The sequence below is a fragment of the Trypanosoma brucei genome, chromosome 8 (genome assembly GCF_000210295.1).
Source record: "Trypanosoma brucei gambiense DAL972 chromosome 8, complete sequence".
Classification (NCBI taxonomy): domain Eukaryota; phylum Euglenozoa; class Kinetoplastea; order Trypanosomatida; family Trypanosomatidae; genus Trypanosoma; species Trypanosoma brucei.
Window position 1 is genome coordinate 448115 of NC_026741.1, and position 27310 is coordinate 475424.

The 27310-nt window shown below is 49.9% G+C and overlaps 12 protein-coding genes across 12 annotated transcripts; 1 reads left to right on the plus strand and 11 right to left on the minus strand.

The window, feature by feature from the left end:
- Positions 1 to 471: 471 nt before the first annotated feature.
- Positions 472 to 6663, minus strand: TbgDal_VIII1470 (hypothetical protein, conserved; the record flags this gene model as incomplete). Its single annotated transcript, XM_011777172.1, has 1 exon — positions 472 to 6663. One exon carries the CDS (start codon positions 6661 to 6663, stop codon positions 472 to 474), a length of 6192 nt encoding a protein of 2063 aa, XP_011775474.1.
- A 525-nt stretch (positions 6664 to 7188) lies between these two features.
- TbgDal_VIII1480 (hypothetical protein, conserved) lies at positions 7189 to 8619 on the minus strand (the record flags this gene model as incomplete). Its single annotated transcript, XM_011777173.1, has 1 exon — positions 7189 to 8619. One exon carries the CDS (start codon positions 8617 to 8619, stop codon positions 7189 to 7191), a length of 1431 nt encoding a protein of 476 aa, XP_011775475.1.
- A 199-nt stretch (positions 8620 to 8818) lies between these two features.
- On the minus strand, positions 8819 to 11911 carry TbgDal_VIII1490 (metallo-peptidase, Clan ME, Family M16C,putative; the record flags this gene model as incomplete). Its single annotated transcript, XM_011777174.1, has 1 exon — positions 8819 to 11911. The coding sequence occupies one exon, from the start codon at positions 11909 to 11911 to the stop codon at positions 8819 to 8821; it is 3093 nt and encodes a 1030-aa protein (XP_011775476.1).
- Positions 11912 to 13528: 1617 nt separating this feature from the next.
- TbgDal_VIII1500 (Golgi/lysosome glycoprotein 1, putative) lies at positions 13529 to 15379 on the minus strand (the record flags this gene model as incomplete). The annotated part of the gene is made up of 1 exon (XM_011777175.1): positions 13529 to 15379. One exon carries the CDS (start codon positions 15377 to 15379, stop codon positions 13529 to 13531), a length of 1851 nt encoding a protein of 616 aa, XP_011775477.1.
- A 577-nt stretch (positions 15380 to 15956) lies between these two features.
- Positions 15957 to 16529, minus strand: TbgDal_VIII1510 (hypothetical protein, conserved; the record flags this gene model as incomplete). The annotated part of the gene is made up of 1 exon (XM_011777176.1): positions 15957 to 16529. The coding sequence occupies one exon, from the start codon at positions 16527 to 16529 to the stop codon at positions 15957 to 15959; it is 573 nt and encodes a 190-aa protein (XP_011775478.1).
- Positions 16530 to 17653: 1124 nt separating this feature from the next.
- TbgDal_VIII1520 (cytochrome c1, heme protein, mitochondrial precursor, putative) lies at positions 17654 to 18562 on the minus strand (the record flags this gene model as incomplete). The annotated part of the gene is made up of 1 exon (XM_011777177.1): positions 17654 to 18562. The coding sequence occupies one exon, from the start codon at positions 18560 to 18562 to the stop codon at positions 17654 to 17656; it is 909 nt and encodes a 302-aa protein (XP_011775479.1).
- Positions 18563 to 18785: 223 nt separating this feature from the next.
- Positions 18786 to 19094, plus strand: TbgDal_VIII1530 (hypothetical protein, unlikely; the record flags this gene model as incomplete). The annotated part of the gene is made up of 1 exon (XM_011777178.1): positions 18786 to 19094. One exon carries the CDS (start codon positions 18786 to 18788, stop codon positions 19092 to 19094), a length of 309 nt encoding a protein of 102 aa, XP_011775480.1.
- A 207-nt stretch (positions 19095 to 19301) lies between these two features.
- Positions 19302 to 20486, minus strand: TbgDal_VIII1540 (hypothetical protein, conserved; the record flags this gene model as incomplete). Its single annotated transcript, XM_011777179.1, has 1 exon — positions 19302 to 20486. The coding sequence occupies one exon, from the start codon at positions 20484 to 20486 to the stop codon at positions 19302 to 19304; it is 1185 nt and encodes a 394-aa protein (XP_011775481.1).
- A 455-nt stretch (positions 20487 to 20941) lies between these two features.
- On the minus strand, positions 20942 to 22126 carry TbgDal_VIII1550 (acetylornithine deacetylase, putative; the record flags this gene model as incomplete). The annotated part of the gene is made up of 1 exon (XM_011777180.1): positions 20942 to 22126. The coding sequence occupies one exon, from the start codon at positions 22124 to 22126 to the stop codon at positions 20942 to 20944; it is 1185 nt and encodes a 394-aa protein (XP_011775482.1).
- Positions 22127 to 23052: 926 nt separating this feature from the next.
- TbgDal_VIII1560 (hypothetical protein, conserved) lies at positions 23053 to 23940 on the minus strand (the record flags this gene model as incomplete). The annotated part of the gene is made up of 1 exon (XM_011777181.1): positions 23053 to 23940. One exon carries the CDS (start codon positions 23938 to 23940, stop codon positions 23053 to 23055), a length of 888 nt encoding a protein of 295 aa, XP_011775483.1.
- Positions 23941 to 24168: 228 nt separating this feature from the next.
- Positions 24169 to 24999, minus strand: TbgDal_VIII1570 (hypothetical protein, conserved; the record flags this gene model as incomplete). The annotated part of the gene is made up of 1 exon (XM_011777182.1): positions 24169 to 24999. One exon carries the CDS (start codon positions 24997 to 24999, stop codon positions 24169 to 24171), a length of 831 nt encoding a protein of 276 aa, XP_011775484.1.
- A 238-nt stretch (positions 25000 to 25237) lies between these two features.
- On the minus strand, positions 25238 to 27124 carry TbgDal_VIII1580 (endosomal integral membrane protein, putative; the record flags this gene model as incomplete). The annotated part of the gene is made up of 1 exon (XM_011777183.1): positions 25238 to 27124. One exon carries the CDS (start codon positions 27122 to 27124, stop codon positions 25238 to 25240), a length of 1887 nt encoding a protein of 628 aa, XP_011775485.1.
- Positions 27125 to 27310: the final 186 nt, after the last annotated feature.

Here is a 27310-nt window from a genome sequence, read left to right on the forward strand (position 1 = left end):
TGATCACACGTACGGTCCTGCTACCAAATAGATCCGATGAACAGGACATAACAGGTAAGGGAAGAAAGAATATTACCCGCGTCGTAGATACAGCCATACAAATGCACGGCTGTCGTTCCCTCCCTTTTCCCTCTCTTGGGTGTTTTTCTTCGTTGCCACCGGGCACCGCGGCAGTGACAAAATGGAGGAGGATACAATAAATCACGCTCATACCCCCTATCTCATTTGCTGTACGTTAAGTTGCCACCCGGAGAAGATAAAGAGAGGGAGAGGGTCAAGTGGCGCACCCCCGCGTTTTGTTTTTTGCCTTCTGTTCAAATTACTTTCCACCTCGTGTTATTTCTCTCGGATAATTGTGATTGTTTTTGTTACTTTCATTTTTTTTTCTGCGTCCTGTTTAGCTCCCCCACGTTAGTTCCTTCCTTCTTTTTCTGACTCAACCTCATGCCGGGGGGACCCCATTCAAGCCCATCAACGCTGCTGAGCTTCAATATACCATGTCAGATAGTCTCGCACCGTCGACACGATGGAGCCACCAGCCGCGGTCAACAGCTGCACAAGTCCCTTAAAAACCTCCGGGTCACGCACAACATCAGCGAGTTCCGATTGGCGCTGCCCCGTTAACGCTGAGGTCTCGGGAGCCAGCTGGTACATCAGATTCTTTACCCAATGGACTACTACGGAGGTGAGCTCCTGGTACATCCCTACATTGCAACTACGCACATGTTGTTGCTCTCGTGGGCTTAGTTGCTGGCCAACGGGGCTATCCGACATGCTGTCACCCGTCCGTCGCGGTTTACGCGATCCAGATGACAACGATTGCACAAAGGCCACCTCTTCAAGAATTTCTACGAGTACGTGCCGTAGGTGGGAGAAATCCATCTGCAAAGCGAGCGACAAGTAGGCGTTTAACCCCCCACGCACGGCGGTGTGCGGGAGTAGTGCACTACTTTTGCTCAGCGGTGTTGCTTCACGACCTTTGGTGACGGATTGCATGACAAACTGATCCATTTCAGATGCGTGATTGACACGCCAAAGCACGGCAAAAAAAGCCCCTTCGGCATCAAGCAGTAATTCAGCCATCAATTTGTAATTACACGGGGGTGGGGACCACCATACCGGCTGCTCACACCCTTCTGTGGTACCCGCACCTTCATCACCGCTAAAAGGTCTCTCGGACCTTGTGTACATAGCGGGCGTGATAGCCGCCAACACCTTCGGCAATGGAGACAGCAGTGGCGCCATCAAATTGCAGTACTCCACGAGCTGCTCGTCGGAAAGCACAGTGGAGTCAGTGCCTGACGAAAGACCCTCCTCGCACCCAGCAACAGTCCCCTGTTTCTTTCCTGGGAGGTCGTTGGGAGCCACCTTCGAATGCTCAGACACCTGCTCTTCATGCAACATTCTCATGCTCAGCGTGACACAACCGCGGCTTCCAGTAATATTACAAGGGTCGGAAGCCGACAAGGCACGAATGGCACTTCGCCCTGCCTTCGAGTAGGCCCCCAGCATCTGCGACAACCCAGCATCCCAACGGCTGCCAACATACTGGGCATTATGCGGCACGATAGATTGTTTGAAAAGATGGGTATCGAGAAGCACAAGACTGACACTGTTGATGATAGCGTTAAGACACCGGTCACCCGCCGCCTTCTCCCGGGCGGCGGATGATTCGGAAAGCTTTCCGAGAGCTGCCACGCACAACGTGGCGCATTGCATCATGGAACGCACGGCCAGCGGTCGAACATGTGAAGAGGACTTTGGCGATACGGCAAGCGGTAGCAAGCACCGCTCCATAACGACTGCACCGAGTGAAGCCACGTCCTCCAGTGATGCATCTACGATCAGTTCATGCGACATGAAATTTAAAAGCTGTGGAAGTGTTGCGTGGAAGGCCACAGCTGGGCACTTCCGCATCGTCGGCGGCGTGCGAAGGTTCAAAATGGCGAAGCTTACTCTACCCACGTCTTCCGCCGCCTCCGGAGTGTTCGCCGAAGATTTAGAGCCTGGTGCAGTGTGTCCCAGAAGTACTTGTAATACGGTATCAGCTAGTTGCACAGCGAGGTGCTGCTTTTGGTCGCGTACACACAATTGCTTTGAAACAGCACGTAGCACCCCTATAGCCTCCGTTCGCGTTTCTTGGGTATGGCAGCCCAAAAGCATGCATATACGCTCCAACGCGTGCAGCACGGTAAAGTCATCCTGCCCTTGTATTCCTTGCAGTAAACGTCGCGTCAGCTGCACTTGTACTTCATTTAGGCCGTCGACCTCATAGTCATCTTCGTCTGAGGTCACCGCTGTCGCCTCTAATGAGGTTGTCACTTCGCGGTTAAGTGCGGCGGTGCAAACACAGGACAGCTGCGCTAGGCACGACTGGGCGCTCTCCACGTCACTACACATTCCACCAACGTAAGCTACGTTACAAAGTAGCGATAACAGCACATTAAGGGGCTCCTGCCGCATCTGAACGCTTGGGGGCACACTGCCGGCGCCACAGCAGATGAGAACGAGTTTTTGCAGCACGTGAACGGCTAAGCTGCAGGTCTCAGTGCCAACAGTGCTCTTACCTGAGAGCGCATGAGCCACTGAGTGCAACAGCCTTTCCCACACCAACGCCATGGTAAATGAGACACGTGTTTGAACACCGCGTGTCGTTCGTTGCTTAACGGAACTCTCCGCTAGAACGGTGCACGAAACCAACTCCTTCACTCCTTGCAACATATGCATTTGCACTACTGACGAGTTCACGCAGCGTTCGTGGCACATCTGAAAGAAACAAAAGCAGTTTGCAAGCTCCGTGAGTTTAACAGCTTGATGTGAACAGTTAGCGTCACGGACGCAGGAGTTCCACACAACGCTGAGGACGTCTACAACGAAACTTGTCACGGCGTGCAGGCACTCGTCTCCTTTCTCCCTTCGCGCTTCAACGACGTCCACCAGTGCCGGCATAACAATGCCACTGAGATCACGAACATTAATTAAATTAGTAACAACGGGACCCAGCTCCTGGTCGTGGGAAATGACAGAGTAGCTGAGTACTCGGCGCACGACGTATAGGGCAGCAGTTAGAGTCGGGAAATCCATGCCTTGGTCCCGCAACAAGGCTGCAACACCCTGCAGTAACTCACGAACTGCTACCACGATCACGGGCGGGGCTTCATGAACGCTCATATTACAGTATTCCCGAGTGATTTCCTCCAGGTGGCCGAAGAGTGACTCCATTTGTACCAATATTGCCCTTCGTTGCTGCTGTTGTGACTGCGACTGCTGTTGATATGACTGCTGGGACTGCGTTTGACTCTGCTCCTTACGGATGGTAACCAGCAGCTCCACCACCGGCAACCAGCACCTGGAGGAAAAGTGTACACTGTGCCGAGAGGACGCAACCTCGAGCAAACAACCGTGGCAAACGTCCCGTAGGGAATCAAAAGCGGAGAGCCGCACCAGTGCCATTTGTGCGGCATCACATTCCGTGTGCAGACCAAAGGCCGCCGACAAAAGCAGACTGCTGCGCAGTCCAGTCGCGTAGAGCAGCAGGGCGTCTTCCGGAATTTGGTTTCCGTCCACAGCAGCTCCAAACACTGCATTAAGCGAGGGCCACGTGCTCAGGAACAAATCCTGTGTGACACTCGTCCAATATTCTTGTTCCGTGTCTCCACCCTCCCGTATCTCACCATCATCCTCGCATAGTCTGCTGCTGCGAAAGAGCAGCTCACGCGTTTCATCCGTAAGACGCCGCCGCACTACATTGAATTCCGCCTCTTTGCGATCTTCACTTGTGAAGAAGAACGCATCCATCCTCATGTGTGACACCACTGAGCCACGTCGCTTCGCTTCTGTTAGCATGGACTCGTGCACGTTGGACAAAGAGCGTGTGCTGACCTCCTCGAAGACGCTGTCCGTGAAGCGACGGGGGAAATCTTTATTGTCATTGCAACCTCGCATCTGCGCGTAAAAAGAGGCCGCAGTCATTTTTGTCGTGGAGACGTTTGGGTTGTGCAGGTTGGTATTCAACATGATAATTCCTATACCAGCAATGAAACACGCATCCTCCGATGCGAATGGAAAGACGTCCGTATCCACGCAACTCCTTGATCCTGCCTTATAGTATGCACTGCAGAAGAACTCGATGAGACGCTCAATTCGCTGTCCCTCCTTGGGCAGCTTCACGACACGGAACAGTTCCCTCAGTCCGTTTATGAGTGTCTTTCCAGCCAGCGGTAGCAAGTCCATGAAAGCTCGACATACCTGGAGAGATATAACAGCTGGGTATGACAGAATCTCTGCAACTGCATCGGAGTTCAGCGACGGAGTTTCCATAAGGAACTGCGCGATGTGTTGCACCTTCTCCTCAGCCTGAGGCGTGGCGGGCTCCGGTATATGACGGTGCGACCAATTATTCTCCGCTATGGCGCGGTCAGCCTCTGTTTGCCACTCCTCGTCCCTGATGTTAAATAACTTCCGTAGCCCCTTTATGGGTGAGCTATTGATGGCTTCTACAAAATGCAGCTGTTCTATTTTCTTCTTCCGGTTTAGCAACCTTGGAAGCGGCTTCCAGTTGGACAGGCCAGTGTTCTGGGGAATCTGTTTCGTTAATATTTCTACCACCAGCGCGAGGCCGTGAAGCGCCAGAAATGGCATGGATCGCTGCATCATAACTGTACCGTCATCTACGAAACTAGCGCAATTCACTGTCTGAGTCACGTTAGCGGAGTCGCCTCCACCAGTTTCAGCGTAAACGATGCTTTCGTTGCTGGCCTCTGCGTTGCCCGCAGCGCTGCCGCTCGCAGTGCCTGAGGCGCGTGGTTTCGGACCCTCGATGTCCACGAACTCCTCCGGCCTCGCCGTGCAAACCGCCCGGGAGAGCACGGTGACAACCTTCTGGATCAAATTGAGCTGGTGCCAGTGAACATTGAGGTCGAAGCGACGGTAGCAACGTAAAAGAAGTGGTGCCTCACCCGAAACGGCCGAGCCTTGAAAAAACGTATCGATGATATGATGAAGGAAAGATCGTTGCATAAAGGGCGGTGTGCTGTCAGACCCCAGTAATCCAAAGATTCCATTACAGTAGATGGAGCCAACCTCCGTGGAGAGGCAGTCAGGACATGACGTCACGACCCGTCGGAGGGTCTCCAAACCGGCATCCAACACCGAAGGCCGCAGGGACATGACACAGTTGAAAATGCCATCTAATATGCGCTTCCTCCAGTTGTCGTGTCGTAACACGTACTCCAGTTCCGCGGCACTTCCTTCGCACAGCTCACTCACGGTATCCTTCAGTAAACGAACCGCCAAGAATTGGCCCTCGGCACGATCACCGCAGTGCTGAGCAACACACGCCGTGTATTCTGGGGAGAAAGATGTAGCTAACACCGACTCCAGCACACAGCAGAGAATGCGGTGGCTTCGTGAATGTATTGGCACGTTATCATCAAACTCTGTGGACCTTGATAACGTCACAGAATCATCCACTGAGGCATCACCGCACCTACTCAAGTGCGAGGTACGCCCATACCACTTTGCAAGCCCAAACAGATTACTTACAACGTCACTCTTTGTCGTCCGTTCATCCTCAGAGGCCGTGGCACTTTTAACTGACACAATGGAAAACAAGTACCCGACGACGGGGCGGACAAGACCCACGAGATGCGTAATACTTTCGAGCAACGTGGGTCCGAGTAGCCGTTTCAGTTCCTCCACCCGCTGCTCTGCCATGCACCGATCCTCCTCGTCATCGGCAGCGCGTACCTCACCGTTGTGACCGTTGCCAGTAGCCTCGACCATGTCCTGTATATGACCTATCTCGCGGGATGCAAATTGCCTCTCAAAATGAACGACGCATTGACGCAACTGCTTCAGAATATCTATACACACCTGTACTGCGAAGCGCACCGAAGGAAAGTCTGTCGACCCTGAAAGCGTATCAACACAAATTCCTATAGTGTTCCTACAAACGTTAATATCGTGTCCGAGACTCACGAACAATGGGTTGCTTTCTTTACGGCGCGCAGCGCCATTTCCTCCTGCCTCCCCTCCATTGTTCGCAGTTGGATCGTCATACACTTCCCTAAGTACCTGCCGCAGGGTGTTGTCGATGATGGAAAAGCAACGAGTTATGACAATACGCGCTGCGTTGCGCGCAATATTGCGTAACTTACCGTTCTCCGATGAAGTACCAACAAACAAGGTGGCAAGAAACCTTGCAAGATCCTCCAAATTTCGTTTAGATAAGTCACTGGAGAAGCCCGCATTGGGGTCGGGGTGGACCAGTTGGCCTCTCTCATCGCCTTCAGCTGCCACCGCCGTCGCGGGTGAAGGGTCTTCACACGGTGACGCGCTTGGTGAAGAATTTGGTGGGGGTTTAGGGTCTTCAGCAGCCCCCGTGTCGGCCTCGGAGGCGCCTTGACGCAACGGTCCCGACGCCTCACCACCAGTTCTTTCAGTAACTGAAGCGTTACCACTTGCAGACCCTGACGATGTCGTTGCATCCCCTAAACTCACCTCTTTTATCCATTCATCGACGTTCCGCAGTACCTCCTGTAGTTTCCCCTTAGGGGTTCCGCTCACCACGTGTCGTGCCTGCAGGAGAAAGGCATGCAATTGAACCATAAAGGTTGCGCGGTTCTCTAGGTCCACCACCGTCTTATTTGGTGCGAGCTGCATCGGTCAGTGTCCCACTAATAGGCAAACAAGTTCAGCCTAATCCTTGTTACTTCCTTCCTTCCTTTCCTTTTCCCTCTTTAACAATGCACCTTTTCGTGCGTCCTAATTACGAGCGGCTTCCTACTTCACTTACTCACCAAGTTCCACATTTCGAGTACAAAGATATTAGGAGGGAGAAAACAGCCAAATCAAACACAGGGGGAGTGTAAGGCCAAAGACCAAAATGTGTAGGTGGGGCGCAAAGCGAAGGCAAAAGAAGAATCGAACAGACTTACTTCGAACAGAAGTACGGATTGCTTTCATCCGAAGAAGCAAAGGATAGCTAAAGATCGCACTCACCTAACAGCTGCGATGCAGCAGTGATAGCCTCGATGAGCTGCAGCGGCATCAGCAACAATCGGTCGCTCACGGCAACGCATCTAAAAATTAGTAACGGTAACTAGTCCACACCAAAAACGAACGCATAAGCGAGATTGTACACGGAAGTCACAGTAGCAGCGACGGAAAGAGTAGTTCGATCCATTACTAACCTACTGAGCCTCTGAGTGTTTCCCCAACGCACTCCACAAGTCGTGTTGGAAAGTGCTTTACCTCACGAGGTTCGTTAGCACTGGAGCCACTGTACTGATAACTCAGCTTTCGCTTCATCAAGGAGATGAATTCGTCAAAGTCCAGTGCACCGTCTCCGTTACGGTCAAAGAGGGCCATAATAAGGTCGAGCTCTTCCTCTTTGAATGGTCTCACACCAGCTGCCTTCACAACGCGGTTAAATTCACGCTTTCCCAGTGAGAGTCCTGACTCCATGAAAAGACGCACCGCCTCCCCTATAGTATCTGCTTCACGCATGACCTGATGAAAGCCAATCCATTGGTCCACCGTGACCGTTGTGTTAATCCCTCTCATCCTTCGTATGTTCTCCACTACGTAAAAAGGTACATTGCTTCCAATCATCTGTTTCGCCAAAAGTTTTCCAAACTCCTCGGCACCGATGCAACCAACATTATTGGGGTCGAACAGGTGAAACTCCGCCCGCCAGATGGCCTCATTAATGGCATTAATACTCCCCTCCATCTCGTCGTAGGAGCAGCGAAGTTCCCCATCATCGCCAAAGAGTCGCCTGACAATTCCGTTCTTGCAGCCGGTTGTCAGGGAATTCGCCTCGTTAGCGGTGCAGCCCAAGCCGCGCAGAACACCTGCAAACTCACTAAGTCCTAGGGTACCAACCCTATCCTTGTCTACGATAGTGAATAACATGCGGATGTCCTTCAACTTTGCCGTCAATAAAACCATGAGGAACGTATACTCGGTTAAGTTGAGACAAACATTGCCATCAGCATCCAGCGAAGCAAAGAGATCAGACATATCTTCTAGCGACGAAGCCCCCAGGGGTTCATCCTTCCTGAGGACTAACACTGAGCGCACAAAGTCCTCCATTGTCATAAGCATCGCCCCGTCGTCGGCTGACCGCACCGACGCATAGTGCCTGAAGCGGCTCTTAATGCTACGTAAGTAATAGGGAATTAGGTACTCCGGAGTGGCCAGGGGGTGACACAGAACCGTAGCGGCACCCCAGGAGGAGGCACCGATGCAGGCCACACAAAGGGTGAGTGCTGTGCACCCCATGCGACTGTCACCAACGATACGTTGACACATCTCACGCAGCCACAGTCGCGACCACAGCATGGCGGTAACGGAATATGAATGGCAGTGTCCAGCCTGAGGAAGGGAAACCTTGACCGCTCGCCATATTGAGAGCATCCCTTTTTTTTTATATTTTGTCTCTGTGCTCCCCTTAGAGCTGAATAAACAAATGATGTTCACTCTGACAGCAAACCTTTGTGTGCTTCCCGACACACGGACACATCGCGAAAAGAAGCAACGCAAAAGCGGAAAGAAAACGTGGAAAGAAAAAAGCAGACAGAGCAGCGAGCGGAACAGAGGTCCGTCACCTAGCATCTGCAGGCAAAGTTAGTTATCAATCCGTTAAATACGCACCTCCCCCTACCACCAATAGTGCCCAATACTACAGGTCATAAGACGTTAAGACTGCCAACTGCCATCAACGTAACGTTCAAACGTCCAAGGCAAATCTTGGCGACAACATAAATGTAGAAAAACAAGAAGTCAATGCACAAAAGCGGGTGCACGGGCAACGCTACTCTTTCCGCTCCTCGGGGCGCAGGATGCCAACAACCGCCCCATGATTTTTACCGACGTCGAAGTATCGGGCGACCTCAACTACATCTTTTGGCTCAACGCTTAGGAGAGCGTCACGCATTTCTTGCTTCTGCTCCGGTCGGATTCCGTGAAGGAAATATGACTCACCAAAACTGTCTGCGGCATAGGGCGCGTCAATCCCCGCAAAAAGCCGGAGCTTTGACTCGTCCACCCGCAGCTGGGTAACATTGCTTGCCTCACTCAGCCAATCCCCTGCCTCTTTGAATACACGAACCGTCGCTTCGGGTGTGGGGTCACGGTAGCTAGACATGGTAACACCACCCACCTCTGCACCTAATGTGGCCTTAACCCCTGACCCATAGGCTCCCCCTTCCTCACGAACACGACGGTGCAAATATTCGTTGGCGAGCAACTGGCATGCAACCCGCAGCGGCGCTTGCTGTTTATGGGTCCAGTCCAGGTCGTTCGCTATAGCGATGGCGGCATAAGAGGTGTCGATAGGTAAACTCCTGCACAGTTCAACAACGTCTTCGCGTGCTATGCGCCCCAAGGAGGGGAGGCATGCACACGAAGACGTATCTTCTCCTTTTGGGAAGCCGCTTAGAAATGAAGCAAGCATGTTCTCCACTTCACACCGGTGCTGCTCCTCACATGTTGCCCACAACACGCCGCGACAGAGGTTTGCGGCAAACGACTGCACAAAGCATGAATGGTGTTCAAGTATCGTTGCAACTGCTGAGTGGGAGATGCCCTCGTTGCTGCTTTGAAGTTTCTCAAGCATCTCTGAGGCGTAACTTGACTGGGCCAAACCATGCCATGACTCTTTCACAGCGCCACAGCGAGTCAAGTGCGACACCGCGAGGGAGGTGGCCACACGGTTGCCCTCATGTTGTAGCCGCTGAATCACACCCGAACAACGGGCCTTCGCCACCGAGAGGGTACGGCCACGCACCCCATCATCCTCAACGGAGGTGTGTGGCTCCAGAAGTGTCATTTTGAGTAGTTCCAGCGCATCGTGTAGTTTCTCTTTAGTCGTGTAAAAGCCGTAAGCGGTTCCAGTAATGTACTCTGACTTGTTGCAATATGACTGATTGAGTTGCGGGGAGAAAGAGAATCCGCCGCAGACGAGGTCGGTAGCAATGGAAAGTTCTTTAAACGTGTATTTTCCTGCTCCGAGACTTCCTAGCAGGGAATGGGAAAGGGGTATACCCGCAAGTGCATCATTCTCTGCCTTCTGAAGAAGCAACACCGTAGCCGCACTAAAAGGTGCCAGACCGTGCACATACACCAAGCCATTTGTTGGGTACCCAATCGTGTACACCCCCACTGGTGGTTTCAGAGGAGGAGGAGCGCCTAACAGAGAAGTATTCTGCCCATCAGCCTTTGGTTGTGGCAGTGGCTCCTGAAAGGATTGACGGGGGATGTCACCTACCTTCAGAGTCGGTAAAATGTCACCGTTCTGCGGTGCCCGCACACGCTCGAGCCATTTCTCTGTTTCCTTTTTTATTTCGTCTTTTTGGGCATCCGTTGCTCCATCATTAAGTTTCTCTTCCATATGGGTGATCGTATCGCGAAGGGAATCTAGGAAATCCTTCTTAGCAGACACCGACACCAGCGCACGATGGGGGTTGTTGAGGAGATTCCGCGAAATGCGTGGCAAAAGCGACTTGGCCTGTTCAGCCCCCAGTTGCCGCAGATGCGGCAACCAATCGATAAAGTCCAAAGGGTTGTTCTCCGCTCGACATAGCCCCATGGCACAGAGACCCGTACAAAGGTTAACGCCGTAATCTGCCGCTCGATGCCGTTGTTGAAGTTCTTCCTGAAAAATGACCGATTGTACGCGCCGTTGCTCAAATCCCTCCTTGGATACCCTCTCCAACGCTGTAATCACAGCGCTAAGTACCTCTTCGTCTGAGTTGGCACGAGCTTCGTCGACTCCTTCGACCCCGTAAGAAACGAGTGGAGACGCCAAATAACTACTGTAGCCATTCATAGGAGCGTAGCGGCTGCCAATCTGTGATTCGATCAGAGCCTGGTAAATAGGGGAACTGGGGCCACTGGACAAAAGTATATCTAAAACACTAAGCTCCACAATATCCTTCATGTTTTTATCCTCCTTCTGGACCCCAAAGGAAACAGACACACGCTTTTGGCACTGCGGGTTCCCCATAGGATTAAGTGGCCCCTCCATGGTCACTCTCTTTGGCTCTGCGAAGCGGTTCTTCTCTGCCAAACCAAAAACAGCAACGACCTCGCCCCTTTCAAACGATGAGAAGTACTCATTTAGGGTGGCCATCCAACTCCCAGGGTTCTGCTCACCGTAGGTAATGGTAATGCTGTTGGTAGGGTGGTAGTGCCTCTTATGGAAAGCCACCAGCTCCTCGTATGTGAGCTTCAGCACCTCCGGCGGATAACCACCAGATATATGTTCGTAATGAGTGTTGGGGAGCATAGTCTTCATGAGTGAGTGGGCGTAGTGCTGGGAGGGCTCCGAGACAACGCCACGCATCTCGTTGAAGACGACCCCATTATACACGAGTCGCCTTTTCGCCGAATCATCTTCCTCCACCTCCACACGGTGTCCCTCCTGCTTGAAGTCTTCGAGGCGCAACAATGGGTGGAACACCGCGTCCAGGTAAACATCAAGAAGGTTACAAAAATCTCGTGCATTTGTTGTGGCAAAGGGGTACAACGTGTAATCAGCCCCTGTCATCGCATTCATAAAGTTGTTTAAGGATCGCTTTAGCATCATAAAGAAAGGGTCCCTAACGGGATACTTCTTGCTTCCACAGAGCGTGGTATGCTCCAACACGTGTGAAATGCCTTTATTATCTTTGGCCGGGGTGCGGAAGCCGATGCAGAAGGTGCAATTGCGATCGCTAGTATCGAGGTGATAGTAAAGGGCCCCGGTAGAGTCGTGTTGCCATTCGTAAGCCGTAATATTGAGCTCGTCAAACCTGCGCGTCGACTTATGCGTGAAACCATGGGCGTTCTCCAACTTCAGGAGAGGGTGCCCACCGCGCGGCATGGCGCTCGCAGCACAAAGCGGAACGGCACAACGTCGAATCATGTCGCTAACCTTCTTGACGGTACCACCAATTTCACGTGACTTGTCTACAGTTTTCTTGATCACACTCCTTATTACCCCTTCTTCCTTCTTTGCTCTTGCTCCGTCACCACACAATATAACGGGAAAAGGATCAACACAACGACGACAGCAAGGGAAGGAGAAACAACATAATCGGACATTATTATTGTGAACACAGAGTCAAAGCAAGTGGCTCCCCCGCAAACCTCCTCACAACCGCTAGTGCCCATGCTACCAGCGCTGCATGACATGCGAGAGGGCTGGCACACGAACATGTATCCCTCAGTTTATTTGTTGCCTACAACAGGAGGGGAGACAATGTGGCGTCCACCCCAAGCGGAGAAGAGCCAATAGGTCATTCATAAAAGTACTAAAAAACAATGGGAACAACTGCGTGCCAACTTCAGTAGAGAAGCAGGATAATAGGGAGGAAAAGCGTACGATAAGTGGTACAAGAGGAAGACAAAAATGAAGGAAACATTAACGTTGTTGGTGGGGACCGTGGAAGACCCCGTTTGAATGAAGCAAGAGAAGATAAGGACCAATCATCCCAGAAAATGACATCAGCATCCACTTGCAAACACTTGCGGTTGCTCACCTCTCCCTCTTCCCTTTCCCACACTAATTTGTTCCCCTCTCAAATCCCTGTAACACACGCTGTCCTTCTACCCCCCCCCCCCCCCCCAGTGACCTCATGCGAAAAGTCTCGCACCCCGATGCCATCCAACGAGACCTTCGCAGGGGGGCCCGGAAGCAAAAGGAGGTTTAAGTAAGAGTCCGTGGAGTGCGTTTTGAAAGCACCTTACAGTCGATTGTTTCCTTCCGCAGAAGGTTTTGGCTTTTTATCACACAACTCCACTTCTTCAGGAGCACACAGTCGTGCCTCCCCACCCACAATTCTCTGGGTTACGTATTCCTTTTTTGACTGTTTATGTCTTATGTTGTTCATTCAGCTCTTGGATTCTTTGACACCTTGTTTTTGCATAGCATTTCATTTCGTATGAATAAGATTGTTCCGTTTCCTTAGTTTCCCTTTTTTCTTTACAATGTCTGTTGGGAGGGATGTTTCACCCTGATATTTTAGTTTCTTTCTCCCTTTCTTCCTTTCACCTATTTGATGTTGTTTGACGATTTGAAATTTAGGTCCATCTGCCACTCCGCTCCCGCATTTCTGCTGCCTATCCGTGTAGTACACCAACCGTACCACATCCAACACCCTTCATCAATTTACCTAGATCTTAAAAAGCATTTTCTTCTTTTTATTTTATGTGGAGGCATCTCCCCGGAACACCCTAGACATTTTTCTCTCCACTTTAAGTACAGGCAGAACGCATACGCTGTGTTTCCCTTCTCTTTTTTTTTTTTAAAAAACCCCCCGATAGGCCCTTCCTTTTTGCCCTCCCTTTAGTTTTGTTTGTTCGCTTTTCATTTCGCCTTCATACCCCACCTGCCCGTACTCTCAATCACACTACAAAATTTCCCCCTTTCCGCCTTCTCCATGCTTTTTTTTTTTCTCCCTTAAACATTTTTTCCTCGTTCCGGAAGGGTCCATGTTCTTCAAACACCCACTGCTACCTGGTACTCTCGTCAACCGTTCAACTAATCCTCCACCTCAATGACGGAGCCTTTCGTACCGGCCGAGTTCACCGCCGCACCGGCGGTTGGGATGTTGGAGATGTACATATCATCCACATCCTCGTCTTCGACTCCAAAGTTGACGAAGTACTGACGGTTTTCACGATACTTAAGCACTCCGTAGACCACAAGGCAGGCGACGGCAACCACTGTACCACATATTGCAAAGATTGAAAGTACGCGACCCCAACCCATCCTAGGGTTAGGGTCGTCACCGAGCGCGAACATATCCCTGCTTCCTTCTGCTGATTCGATGCCTGCCGCCGCAAGCGCTTCCGAACCCTGCTTTGATGCAGATATGATGTAATTTTGACGCTCTACTGTGTCACATGTGCGGTCTTCACCCAGTTCCTCACAGAAGATTGATATGAACAGCCGCACACGGCCGTCCTTTCCGTGTGTGACGCGAGACAGGGCCATTGCTGTACGTGGCACGCACAGAGCCTTACTCAGGGTCTGCAGATAGTTGGACGGTAACGTTTTACTTTTCAGGGTTAGCATAATACTGTTGTACATGCTCCACCTATTCTCCGGAGTGTTGGGTGGTGCCATTGGGCAGAGTTCTTTTGTCACAGGGTCAACGGGCTGTCTGTAAGTGATGTTACCGTCGGCATTGGTGATGTCGGCAGCACTGTTGACGATGTCGATACTTGGCACCTCTACCCACGGCATTCCTGTGCGCTTGAAGCATACCTTATAGGCTCCCCCACGTTTGAGCACCCATGACCATAGCACAGAAGTCGCCTTTGGTCCAAATCTATCTTCAGGTTCAAGAGCAAGAGTTTCTGGCACGCCACCTGCAGCGGACGCGTCGCAATCCTCGGTATCTGAGACAAATTTTGCCTGGTTCCTTCGGGGGCGTGTGTCCAAATCGGATCCATAGAACTTGATGGTCGTACGCTTCATAACGTATACTTTTCCGTCAGCATTCTGGCCACCAACTACCTGGTAGTACGAAGGATTGACCTCAAAGCTGCGGACAACACCAACCTCTGTCACATCTTCCGTGTTTGCCTTGCGGCTACAAATACGATAGGCGCGTGCGGTATCGATGAAGACATCTCGGGCGGCGAACGTAGAAGTGTTAGCTCCGGTGAAGTCTTCGTCAAACAGTGGCGGGCTGGAAGGGTGACTCATCAAATAGCTATTGGAACCGGTGCTTGTTGAGCATTCTTCTTTCGCGCTGATAAGGAAAAACTCCTCGCGTTCTGAGACACCCCCTTTCGTACTGTCTGAGCTTCGGAAGATGAAGCGAGTCGGAACACTGTTCTTTGCGTGAACAATTCGCGGTTGAACACCAACCAGTACAGGAACGTCACTAACCGCTGCCACCTTAGCGTCATGTGTAAACCTGAAGGAGACGCGCGCCTCCAGACCACACTCATGGTTAGCCGCCGTATTAGCGAACACCAACGAAAGGTCTGACTTATGCGCAAGTCGAATTGCCACATCGGAGAGCGATCCACCTGCCATATCCTTCACATCGTATTCCTCCGTAACCTGCTCTCCAGACTTACTGTCCTTGTACGTGGCACGTACAAACAGGCGGAACGAGAATTCCGTCTGGTGGTCAATTTGGCACGGCCCGGGGCCCATGTCTTTTGCGTTAGTGGTATCAACCGGTTTCACTTCGTACGCAAGACAGTGAATCGTTAGATTCCGCCCAGGTTTGTCAAACCTTTGCACCACCCACTCTTTGCCTGGAAGCCCACCCCCTGTGTATTCATTTTCCGAGCAAGTAGGAAACAGACTCAGCGCCCGCACAGAGGCGTGCGACAGTTGGAGAAGTAGAGCAACAAAGAAAGAACGCCGCATCTCCCACCTTTTCTCTCACCTTCACGTTGTCTGTCACAATTCTTAACTGTCTTTCCACCCACACAATTTCCTTTCTTATTTCGTTTCCTAATGTTTGATACTTGCACCGTCGAATCCTTTTCCCCACTCTTCCGGTTTTTGTCGGTTACTCTGCGTTGTGCTTCGCTCACACACACGTTCTTGGAGGCACGACCGTGTTTGCATGGTCAATATAGCACGAAGAGCAAGAAAAAGAACAAAGATGAGGGTGCAGAAGAGTCCACGGGTATGGAGGGCCGGAAAAGGGGAAATATGGTACAAATCAAAATGCGACACCTTATTTACTCACAAAGCGTGTGTGAAGAACGGACTTGCTTGTGTGTAAAAGCAAGCGTGTGGTCACACACACACATACCACAAAACTCCTCGCGCCGACTCGTTCGAGGGAAGGGGCTTAAAGATTGCGCGGCGGGGGCGCTTTTCAGGCAGCATTGATGAGAGCGACCCAATGGGAAGCAACGATCTCGAAATGCAGGAAACTAGTCGCCTAATCCCCTTCCATGTCAGCATGCTTTGTGATTACGTCCACCCCTTTTTCTCACTTCTTTCCACCCCCATCCTTACCCTTTTCTCCCGCACCGCCGGACCGCCTTGACGATCCACGCTCCTTTTGAAACAAATCCACAGCCTTCATGTTCACTTGGCGCATGCGGAACATAACTTTCGCCATCCTTCGTTTCACCTGATTGTCAAGTATCTGCTGCTGCCACGGCGATTCAAACGCCTCCTTGCTCTCTTTGTCGAACAACTCCTCCGTGTACCAGTGCTGTGCGGCTATTTTATTTTCATAAATGCCTGGGTATGTCCACTCCGGGCCAATAACCGGGTCTTTTTGGTCCTTGAAAATAGCTATGGGGAGCGACATACCCTCTTTCCCGTACGTATACACATTCAAGGGCACTTCCTTGACCTCTACAAGTTTACGGTGCTCCATGCGTCCATGGTACGCCTGCTTGAAGCGGCGCCGCTCCCTCTCCAACTCCCGTTCAGTGGGGGCCGCATCGTATGGCAAATAGACCTGTTTATAGTCTGGCGTATCCGCCGGCTTGCCGGTACGTTTCAGGAGGAAAGGAGTTGCCCTCACCAACTTGAACGCGTTTATTTGCAGCATATCAATCCAACCATGAAGACGGTTGAGTTGCTGCAGCGGTGGCAAAGGAAGAAACAAACAAGTGGAATAAAATTAAACGCGCGAAGGTGGGGATAACACAAGTACAACTGAAACAGACAATGGAAAACTGATCATTCATCCTTCCTCACATCTCTGTTCAAACCAAGCCCATGTTTTTCACCGTTACTGCTGTTTCCCCGCTGTATCTTTTGTTGCGAACCGAAACAGTACAACAAGGCGCCGTATCGAAAACTTCAACAAACAACAACACACGAGTGCGCAACGAAGTCCCCTAAATCCTAACACCCTTCACCTTTGCAGTCCCCCCCCCCCCGGTGCATTAAATTTATCTATACCCGGAAACTACAAAATGAGGAAACGCCCTCTTCAACATCTCAAGCACGTTTTGATGCCCCTTCAGTTCTCTCAACATTTCTTCCCTATTCCCGCAAATTTACGGAACTGCGCCACTTGTTCGCAGCAACAAGTTCCCCCAACCCTTCATTACGACCAAGGCTCCACCCACCCCGACCACACAGGTACTTTCATATACATGCCTCCATCTAATTTTCCTTGCTATAGTCTCTTGCTTATAATCACTACTTTCCTCTCTCCAACTTCCGCCCCCTGAGCACTCACCCGCTTCCTTTCGTTGCCACCGGCCACCCCAAGTATATGCACGGTGTGCATATATTAGCACAGCCTGTTCCTATTTGTTTTGGTGCAGTGCATATAAATGAACATACTGCTACGATTGTAGTAATGTTTGCTGTTGTCAATTTAACCCAGCGAGAAGCTCCCTAAAAGAAATAACACAACGAACGGATGGGAATATTTAAAAGGAAAAGAATTACATTGTGATATCTATCTTCGTCCGCTACCTGGTCAAAGACTAACTGATAAAAAATTAGGTTAAGTAAACGTTCCCACAATCAAACGAATAGCAAAACATTCCTTTTGTTGTGTTAAGACGAACCCACGGACGAAAGAGAAAGCGGCCAGATCAGCCGGGAAAAAATAAGATTAGAAAGGGGGAGGAATAATTTCCATCGGGTGACATTTTGCCCGAATACCTCTCCTCTCCCCTCTCGCTCCACATCATACAGGCTCCATACGATACACCATTACCATGTCTTCTTCCAGTAGCGGAAGGTTGTCCGTCCGTAAATGCGCCAGTTTGTGTTCTTCTGGCAGTAATGTAGCAGAATGCAGTTCACCAGACCCAGTGTAGTGAAACACTTCCAAAACATAACGCGACGGTCGTCGTACTCCGACTCAGCAGACCACCGAAGGAAGTTGACGACGTCCTTCGCCATTTGACTTATCGTTGCGGGCGTGCCATCCTCATAATCCACCATCCCGTCAGAGAGCGGGGGCGGCATAGAGAGGACGCAGTCCTTAAAGTACGGGTTCCAGAACTGGCCAGGTTTCAACTCAGGCGCAAAAGGGGGGATTTCCATCAACTCACCGTTGCCCCAGTTGTAGCCTGTGATGAGAGAAAAAATGTAATCCGGACCCCCCTCCTTGCCAAACACCGAATGTTGAAGATCCGGCGGCTCAGAGCCATTGTTGGCAAACTGCGCCGCGCGCTGGTTCGGAAACGGAATGGGAAGCGTGTCTGTCGGTTTGCCAGGTCGTGGGTTCAACATTCCCTGTGCATCTGGAGCTGAATCAACCACTTCATACTGCGAGGCCAACTGTTTGATCTCTTCACGTGTCATGAAGCCTTGAAAGTGCGTGAAAGTCATGCGACCCAGGGGGTGACACGGTGCGAACACTTCAGTGTATATTTGGCGGCCACGTCGTACGGAGGGCCAATCCAAGCTGTGCCAGATCTCAAAGCGATCGTTGTGATTCCAGTACCAATCCCTTTTGATGGGGTGAGCTTTCTTACCTGCCATGTTTGTTATGTTCTGCAGACTACAGAGAAGAGGGTAAAAGTGTTGTCTCATTTTCCGCGGTAGATGACGAAAAACGACAGAAACCATGGATTGAACCAATGGGTAAAGAACGCGAGCACCAAACTCATGCATATAAACTTCAATTACAAGCAACGAAATCTACGAGAGGCGTCGACGAGATAGGTGAAAGAGTTTAAAAAAAAAAAACGTTTTAAATCGAGCGTCGTCAGTGGACTACGGTTGCGATAGCTCATACAACGACCACTACAGCCGTTACCGATGTTCCAGTTGCGGTAAACAAGTGCACAACTCAAAAAATATGCCTCGATGGTCTACACGCCACTAAGCAGTGTGAATGCCAGCAGGTACGCACCTTGACGTTGGCATTGTGCCCGTGGATTGGGGGCACACGTTAGAACACCATTCTCAGAGTTCTTGTGCTCCCGCGTGTCCTCTTTCTAGTGTAATGCTCACGATGGTGGCACTTACCGCAGAGTTGCATCGTCCACAAACATCGCTCCTACTCAATTTACCATTTGGCATTTTTGTATACCCCGCCCACTGCGTACTCAGCGGGAGGGCCCACTTTGAAAGAAGAGCAAAAGGCTCTAAGCCAATCAAGCCTACAATTATGAAGGCGCCACCTTTCGACCTTCAAATTTAAACCACGCGCAAGTTTGTACCTGCGCGCTTGCATATAAACAATCTATGGTATAGCGTGGAGGGACACTAAACACCTTTTAGCCACTTTGTTTCTTTTCCCACCTACTACGCTGTTTCTATTCTATCAAAAACCTAGAGGTTGCTGTCCTCGCTCCCTCGGGTTGCCCAGTGTACGGGTACAAGCGCAATACGTGCTCACTTCCTACCGCTACTTTTTAATCCCTGGAGCACAAGGCTCCATTTCGTCACGCGTTAAGCGCGACGGCGATGGTGGGACAACAGTTCCATCAGAACATACCCTTTTCCGTACCGGGCTCTCTGTCGCTAACACCTCTGTGTCGCTATCGTCCCCCGCCGAGGACTGCGTATCTGGCGTCACCGGCAAGTTGTTTTCCTCAGTCCCAGCTATTTCCCTGCCCCCGCATCCCACTGTTGCTCGCGGTGCAGCCCCTGGTTTCCACTTCCTTAGCATATATGCGGGCAAGCTGCGGGTGGGGTGCATGGGTAAAGGATTTTTGATGTTCGCTGGAATGGTTGCGGCTTTCGCCCCGAACATCTCATGCTTCGCGGCCCCACGGAGTGTGCTTCTTCCGCTGCGCAAGGATTTGGGAGCTGACCGAGCGACACAGACACTAGAGCCGTCAACCGAAGCTCCAACATTCACAGTGTCGACTGTTGAGGAAACAGCAGCTCCCGGAGCTGCGGAACTTTCACACGTTACCGCTGCGATGTCGCTGGTGGCGTTGCTTTTTGTGGAGCGGGACACCCCTGTGTCAGTCAGTGCGGAGGCGGGGTAAGCGGGAAGAGGCAGCTCAACGTCCACTCGACAATTATGGAGAAAATCGCAGCCAAAATTGGTCCTCAGATCACTGAGTACCGTGGCTACCTGTGCAGGCACTGTACCGTGAGAGGTGGTTTGCACTCCATACTTCTGTGAGAAGAGACCCCATGGGGTCTTCAATAAAACGTCTCTCAAAGTTATGGGACTAATAGGAAGCTTCAGGAAGAACCGAGGCAATAGAAATACCTCGAGCTGCTCGGCATCTTCTTTAATCTCCCTTAACCTGTCACAACACAAGGACATTTCTTCGGGGTCACCCATTCCCCAGAGCAAAACCCGTGTCAGACGTGCGAGCAACTCCACTACTACGACACCTATAGACAACCGCATCGCGGCAGAACGCTTCCTTTTACCCAAGTTGCCCCCAATCCACTCAACAGCATTATCGCACAGTGACAATAAATCGGAAGGTTTCAATGACTCTCCGCCGCCTTCGTTCGCACCGAACACACTTCGATGAATATCCCCCAGGATACTTTCCAACGTTTGTTCATCACGCGAGGTGCACCGAGATAGGGCAGAAACGCACTTCATAAGGTCCTCTTCGTGCATTCTATGGCTACCAACCACAGGTACTGTAAAAAAAAAAAGTGATAAAGCTAATAATACGAGAATAGGAAGGTAAAAAGAAAGATCAGCGAGAGTTCGTGCACCTCTATGACCAGGGAGGGGGAGGGGAGGGGAAAGCACCCTTGAGCACGAATCTAAACTGGTACCACCGAAGCGCAAATCACTTACATATTTCTTCCGCAGCGCGAACCTTCTGTTCGATAAGGGCGGCCGCCAACAAGTCAATATGTGGAAAAAAAAAATAACAAAGGAACCGCGCCCAACAAATAAATAAATAATAATAATAGCACACCATTTGGTGTTCGTCTTCCATTTTCCCCATTGGAATACCGAGGATGAACGGATACGCATGAGCCCGTCTATCAAACCATGCACCACCACAGTGAAGGGTAGCGCACGCGGCCACCCTGCCGACAAAACACGTCGATCTGTGTCTCCTACAGATGCGGTTTTCTTCCAATATCGCCGTCTTGCGCAACCTCACGAATAATTTTAGCACAACCTTCGAGCTGCTCGAGGGTGACGAATTCGTTAGCTCCATGCGCCTGCAGAATCGAGCCAGGGCCGCAAACACCAACAGGGATACCAATACCCTGGTAATGTCCAGCTTCCGTGGCATACGCAACCTTACGTACCGCGTTATCCCTTGCAATACGACGAAGCAAAATGAGAAAAGGATCTTCCTCATCCGCCTGCTTCAGAGGTGGTGCACCGACCATCTTCACAATTTCAATGCTTGCGCAATCGAATTCCGTCTTCATTAGTGGGAGGAGTTCACCTTCTGCATAGGTTTTGATTTGTTTTTCAATCAAACCCAAGTCAGTATTTGTTAGGTAACGCATCTCAAATACGAATTCACAAACTGCGGGTACGGTGTTCTCAGCGTTACCACCAGTCACAAGATTGGTTGATATCGTCGTGTTGGGAACGTCAAAGAATGAATCACACGTTCCGTTGCACCGGAAATCCTCGGCGATTTCGCGTATCTTCACAATGAGTTTAGCGGCATAGTCGATGGCATTGCAGCTCCGGCGTGTAAGTGCATACGAAGAGTGTGCCGCCTTCCCCTGCACACGAGCGCGGTAAACTGCTATTCCCTTGTGTGCAACAACAACCTGATTGGATGTTGGCTCCCCAACAATGCATCCGTAAGCCTTGACCCCTTGTTCACGAAGAAACTGGGTTAATACTTGGCCGCCAATACACCCCACTTCCTCATCGTACGTCCACGCAAGGTGAATAGGTTTCCTTCGCTTCATTTGAAGAAGCTCTGGTACAAGAGACATGCAAACCGCGATGAAACCCTTCATATCACACGTGCCTCGTCCATAGAACTTCCCATCTCTTTCTGTTAGAGTGAAGGGGTCACTCTCCCATTTCTGGCCATCTACCGGGACTACGTCTGTATGACCGGAGAGGATAATTCCACCATCTGTTATCCCACCCTCACCTGCCAACGTTGCCCATAGATTCGCTTTTGTTTTCTCGTCGTTGTACACTAACGTGCTCGGTACGCCAAGGGCCGTAAGGTAGCTTCTTATGCAGTAAATGAGCTCGAGGTTCGAATTTCGGCTGGTAGTGTCATACGAAACAAGTTTCGCCAACCACTCTCTGCAGTTCATCTTAGAAAAAGTTTATAGGTGGCCTATCCTAACAAATGTGCGTCCCTTACCTTCTTATATAAGCTGCCTCTAGGTGGTGCGCATACAACAAATAAAAATATATATATCATTTTCCTTTTTGTGGCGACAACCCGGCCGCTTTAATGGGGGTTTACGGCACCTTCTCCGAGAACGTAGTGGGGACACAGTCGTTACGACAGCCTTGTTCACATCGCCATTGTCATATGCCCGCTATGATGCGACGTAACGGGAGAAATAAAAATGAATGCACCATAAACCCTTAAGAAAATAATGCATTCCAACAGACCGAAAAATCCGACGCCACCTGCTGTCTGGTCCCTATTCCACTACAGCCACACACAGTGCACATGATAGAGAGCGGCAAACTTCATAGTGCGTTAAGTAACAAATGCGATAATTGTTCAATAACAACTCAGAAGCGAACTGCCTGGCGTGAGTAAAGAAATCAGCCCCCCTCAACTTACCACATTTTTTCGCCCGCCCATTGTTCGTCACACCCCATGAGCAATGGTGCCTCAGTTCTTTCGGAGCAAACGTCTGCAAATAATAAGGGGGGTTTCGCCGTCTATATCAATCGACACAGTGATCGGTAGGTTACCGGGAACTAAACAAAAAACATTTTGGCCCTTTTCCAGTTGTGTCGGTCCATACTCGACAAGCACATTCACCTTCTACCTATCATTTGCAAAAAACAAGTCGAAGCACAAAGTTATTTTGTGTATCATCCGATGTTCGTACACGTCTGCCTTCGCATTAACGCAGGGAATAGCAAATATATGCACATTTGCTTTTGAATGCAAAGGAGATACACAATGGATACAAAAACACGTAGCAGGTAACATACCACTTGATAAGTTGAATAGCTGAAGTGAGCTATCCAAAAAGATATATGTCAGACGTGTGGTTCATCTCCGTCGGTGAATGAAAAAAGGGCCATCCCTCGTACACCATTCCACGCTGCACTCCTGCCAGCGATAATCGGTCATGGCGAAAAGCCGGAACGCCTCTGGGTCGCGGATCGCAGCGACAGAGCGGCTATGCGGATAAAGATCGTCAAAACATAGTATCCTCGTTCCGCTTGGAACCCGCCTGAAACGTTCGGAGAGATAGTGAGTCAGGGACTTTGGAAACAACAAGTTCGATAGAAGAATTACGGTTTTACCCCTTTCTGACTCAAAAAGTCTTTCATCCGCCAAAATCTTTGTCATATCGGAAGTAATTATGTTAACTTCCGGCATGCTTCGTCCCGAAGACCCCTCAAGTTCCGGTCTGATGACCTCCCAAGCCTTTTTTGCAACTTTAGCGTTGTGTTCACTTATTTCAATTCCAACACAACGAGCACCAGTTAAAAAAGCTACCTGAAACAAAATAGATCCATTACCACACCCCAGGTCGTAAAAGGTGTCTTCGGACGTTATTTCCATTAGGCGAACCATTCGCGAGACAAAGGTAGGTAGCAGGGACTTGGCACATAGATGACGTGACCCTGACACTTCCGTTATGCGCTTGATATCTAAGCGTCTGAATGTGGCGTCCAAGAGACGTTCGAAGAAGACGCAGTGGCACTGGTCTGCTAGACAGTGGTGACAACCGCTTTTGTTGGGGTTACCCCGCAGAGGCAGATTGTACGGTTCATGAGGTGTCCCAGCTCCAAGTTCACCCTTGGGTACCAGTTCCCCCAATGGTGGTTTAAGTGCTTGTACACGATTCTCAGCCATACATTTGATTTCCCCTATCGACTTACCTGAAGCCTCGCTTCTGGTACGTTTCCGGGATATTAGCAATCCAGGCATAGATGTATGTAGTTTATAACTATTCTCACTACCACAATGTCATAATTATGAGGCAGATGGGTGTTGCCAAGGTAGGATGAAATCAGAAAAACAATAAGTTTGAAGTTGTAAGCATAAAAAAAAAAGAAGCAAACAGGGTACGAGAAGCCACATAGAAAGAAATTTGCAACAATTATACAGGAAAATCCGGTAATCGCCCAAACAAAAGAATCTTAGTGGACACACGCACTAATTCTTGAGTGCATCAAGGCGCTTCTGAATTGCCTGTTTTCTCCTTTCAAGATGTTTTATGCGAAATTCTTCTTCAGTTGGTAACACGACATCAACAATGAAGGTTTCCTCAGCCATTTGGCTACGCCCAGGCGACGACTCGCTGCCGTGTGAATACACTGACCTAAGGTTACGCTCGGCCTCAGTTTCAATGCAGCGTAATAAGTCCTCGGAACCGCGTGAAGCAAGCTCCCCGCGGTAGAGAGTAGATGGTTTTGGCGCATCATCGTCGTCATCATCGGAATCCGATGAAGCATGTGAATCAGACTCCCAACCATCCTCTTCATTTTCCACATGGGCAACGACCTCCTTTGCATCGTCCCTTTTAGCCTCTGGTAGTCCAGCAGCGCACCCGAAGTAGATCTTTCGTGGAGCAGCCCTTCTGTGGGTTTCACCGTTTAGAGTGGCCAACCTGCGCTCCCATAAATTCTTCTTGGAAATTAGTTGATTTACTTCATCGTTTTTAGCGCGGACGACGACCTCGCCATGGGTTTCGATACTGACCAACTCAGGGTTCCGAAGTCGGGCAACCTTGTCTCCAATTTCTTGCTTGGTCTTGAAAATAACAAACTTCACAACATTGACATCGGCAGTTTCGAGTGGGCTAGAGGGAAGACTGCGTATTCCAAGGCTCGATAACCGCTTCTCATCAGCCTTGCGCTTCGCTAATCGGTAAAGGACGGTATTTTGTCTCTCTCTTTTCCTCGCTAATCTACCCTCGATTTCCCGCAAGTAGTCTTGCATACTATAAAAATACTGGAAATAAGCAAGTTGTGGATATATATGCATTTTTTTTTTAAAAAAGAAAAACACGTTCCCCCTAAAGTAACGTGCAACGACAAGTTAAACAGAAGAGGCATTGTACCATATAAATGTAGTCCCAGTTAAATCTGTACTAAGGAGGGAAGAGGAAAAACACTTCTTACCGCTGATTTGCTGAGTACTACTACCCCACTCCCCTCTAATCTTAAGTCAGCGACCTGCCGTACAACTCCCCCAGCGAATCACAGGTTATGGGCCGACGCCCTTAGTCGGCCTTTCCATAACGATATATCCATCGAACAAACAAAAAACAGGCCAAGAAGCCTACAGATCCAGCTGCTACCGAAAAGAGAAAACTTAGTAAACCCATATAACCGACATACAAAACTGTGGGAACCATGCCCTCTATTTTCACACTCCCCTCCGTGGCGTAGTAGAGAGTGTAGAGGAACAGGTACAACCCTGAGCTTGATCCAATGAAAAACGACTTCCACCACCAACGGTGATCCTCTGCACAAAGAGAATAGTAAATAAAAACTATCGCGGTCTCTGCGGTAATAATGACAAATAGAACGCCAACTAGGAAGAGGAAGCCGAAAATATAGTAAAATCTGTTCAGCCAGATTGCACCCAAAATAAAATAAGTCTCGAAAAAAACGACAGCAAAAGGCGGGACGCCTGCTGATAAAACCGCCAGTGTTGACGAATACCAAGGCTGGGCGGGTATGTGGCGCGGAATCTGGTTGTAATTTGATGGAACGGATATGGTTCCCTGTTTGAATCCCAACACAGCACCGAAGTACACTAGTGGGAGACTGACAAAGAACCAGATACATACCACCAAAGCAACTGAAGAAAACGGAACGGCGGCACTACTCGACTGAGACCAAACGAGTAGGTTTACCACAAAAAATATGGCAAATGATGACGCCGGTACAATGGTCCCGGTAAGAAAAACATACATCCACTTTGTTCTATTCCATAGTTTCAGCAGACGCGCTGAAACATACCCACCAGTAACACCAAGGAGAGCAAAGCAAACGAGGAGTGCTGTGAAAAGGCTACCGCGGTTTTGTGGGGAGAAAAAGCCCATGGTGGCAAACACGACGACGGTGAACGACATACCTAATAGTTGTACACCAGCGCCGGTAAAGCACGCAAGAAGCCACCCATTGGGTGGCGGCCGAAAAACATCGCGACACAGTAACTTCCAGCCTATGTCATCTAAATATTCCGTTTCATCTATGTCCACATCGGCTAACTTGCCCAGGTCGCGGCGAACGATACGGACCAGCAAGACAGCAATAACGATTGTGAGAAAGATGACGAGTAAAGTAGAGTTCATAATGGAGTACCAGTGGGTTTTTTCCTTGTGGACACTTAAATAAATATCCCACCTAGTAGACCATTTTTCTTTACTCTCGATCCACGAAACGCCATAGCTCCATATGATCCGGTCGGTATCCGCTGGGAGTGGCGCTGTGTTAGATGCAAGGTGACCGTCGAGCGGCTGTGCACAAGGCGCTTCAGATTTGTGCGCTACAGAAGAAGCCTCAGCAACAAATGTCAAAATACGGTACTTTTCTTCGCCTCCATTTTGTTTAACGTTGTCTGGCGTATAACTGATAGTAAAATGTATGTGGTTGTTAACGTAACTTCTCCCATCGCGCATAAAACCAAGTGGAACTCCCATTACAAAATTATTGTTCCCACTCGCCTCGGCAAGAGGAAGACCGTCCATGAGAAGGTTAATACGGTAATTTTTCTCAATGGCCTTCTTAAGGAACCTCGTCTGCTTATCTTTGTCCACCCCTTTTTCACAGACAACGCTGCAGCTGACGTTGCTGAGCAAACGGATGTTTTCATAAGGAGATGTCTTAATCCGATCCCCCATAAGGGAACCTCCAATATTGTTTGATTTCTTTGAGATAGGTTCCTTTGGGCGGCATGTCGGAAGGGCTTTGTAGTAGTCATACGGTAAGTGGGTTCTGAGTGACGTTAGAACATTAACCTCAATCGGTACCACCTCATTCCGCGCAAATGCATGAGGGTTGATGCTTGGTAAAAGACAATCAACACTTCCACAAACGGCAATCAACCAAACGGTTAAGCTAACAAGATGTCCATACAGATTGTTGAGAAGCATCGCCATCAACCTGAAGAAGATCTAAATGCAGATTGCAGTGGTAAACGAAAGGAGTTGTTCATTCATAAACACACGTGTATTCACGTACGTATACAGGCCGACAAACATATCCACGGATATGTTCACGTATGCAAGTGCTAAAGAGAATTCATTTTATGAAACGAAAGGACACATTTACAAACACAACGCTGC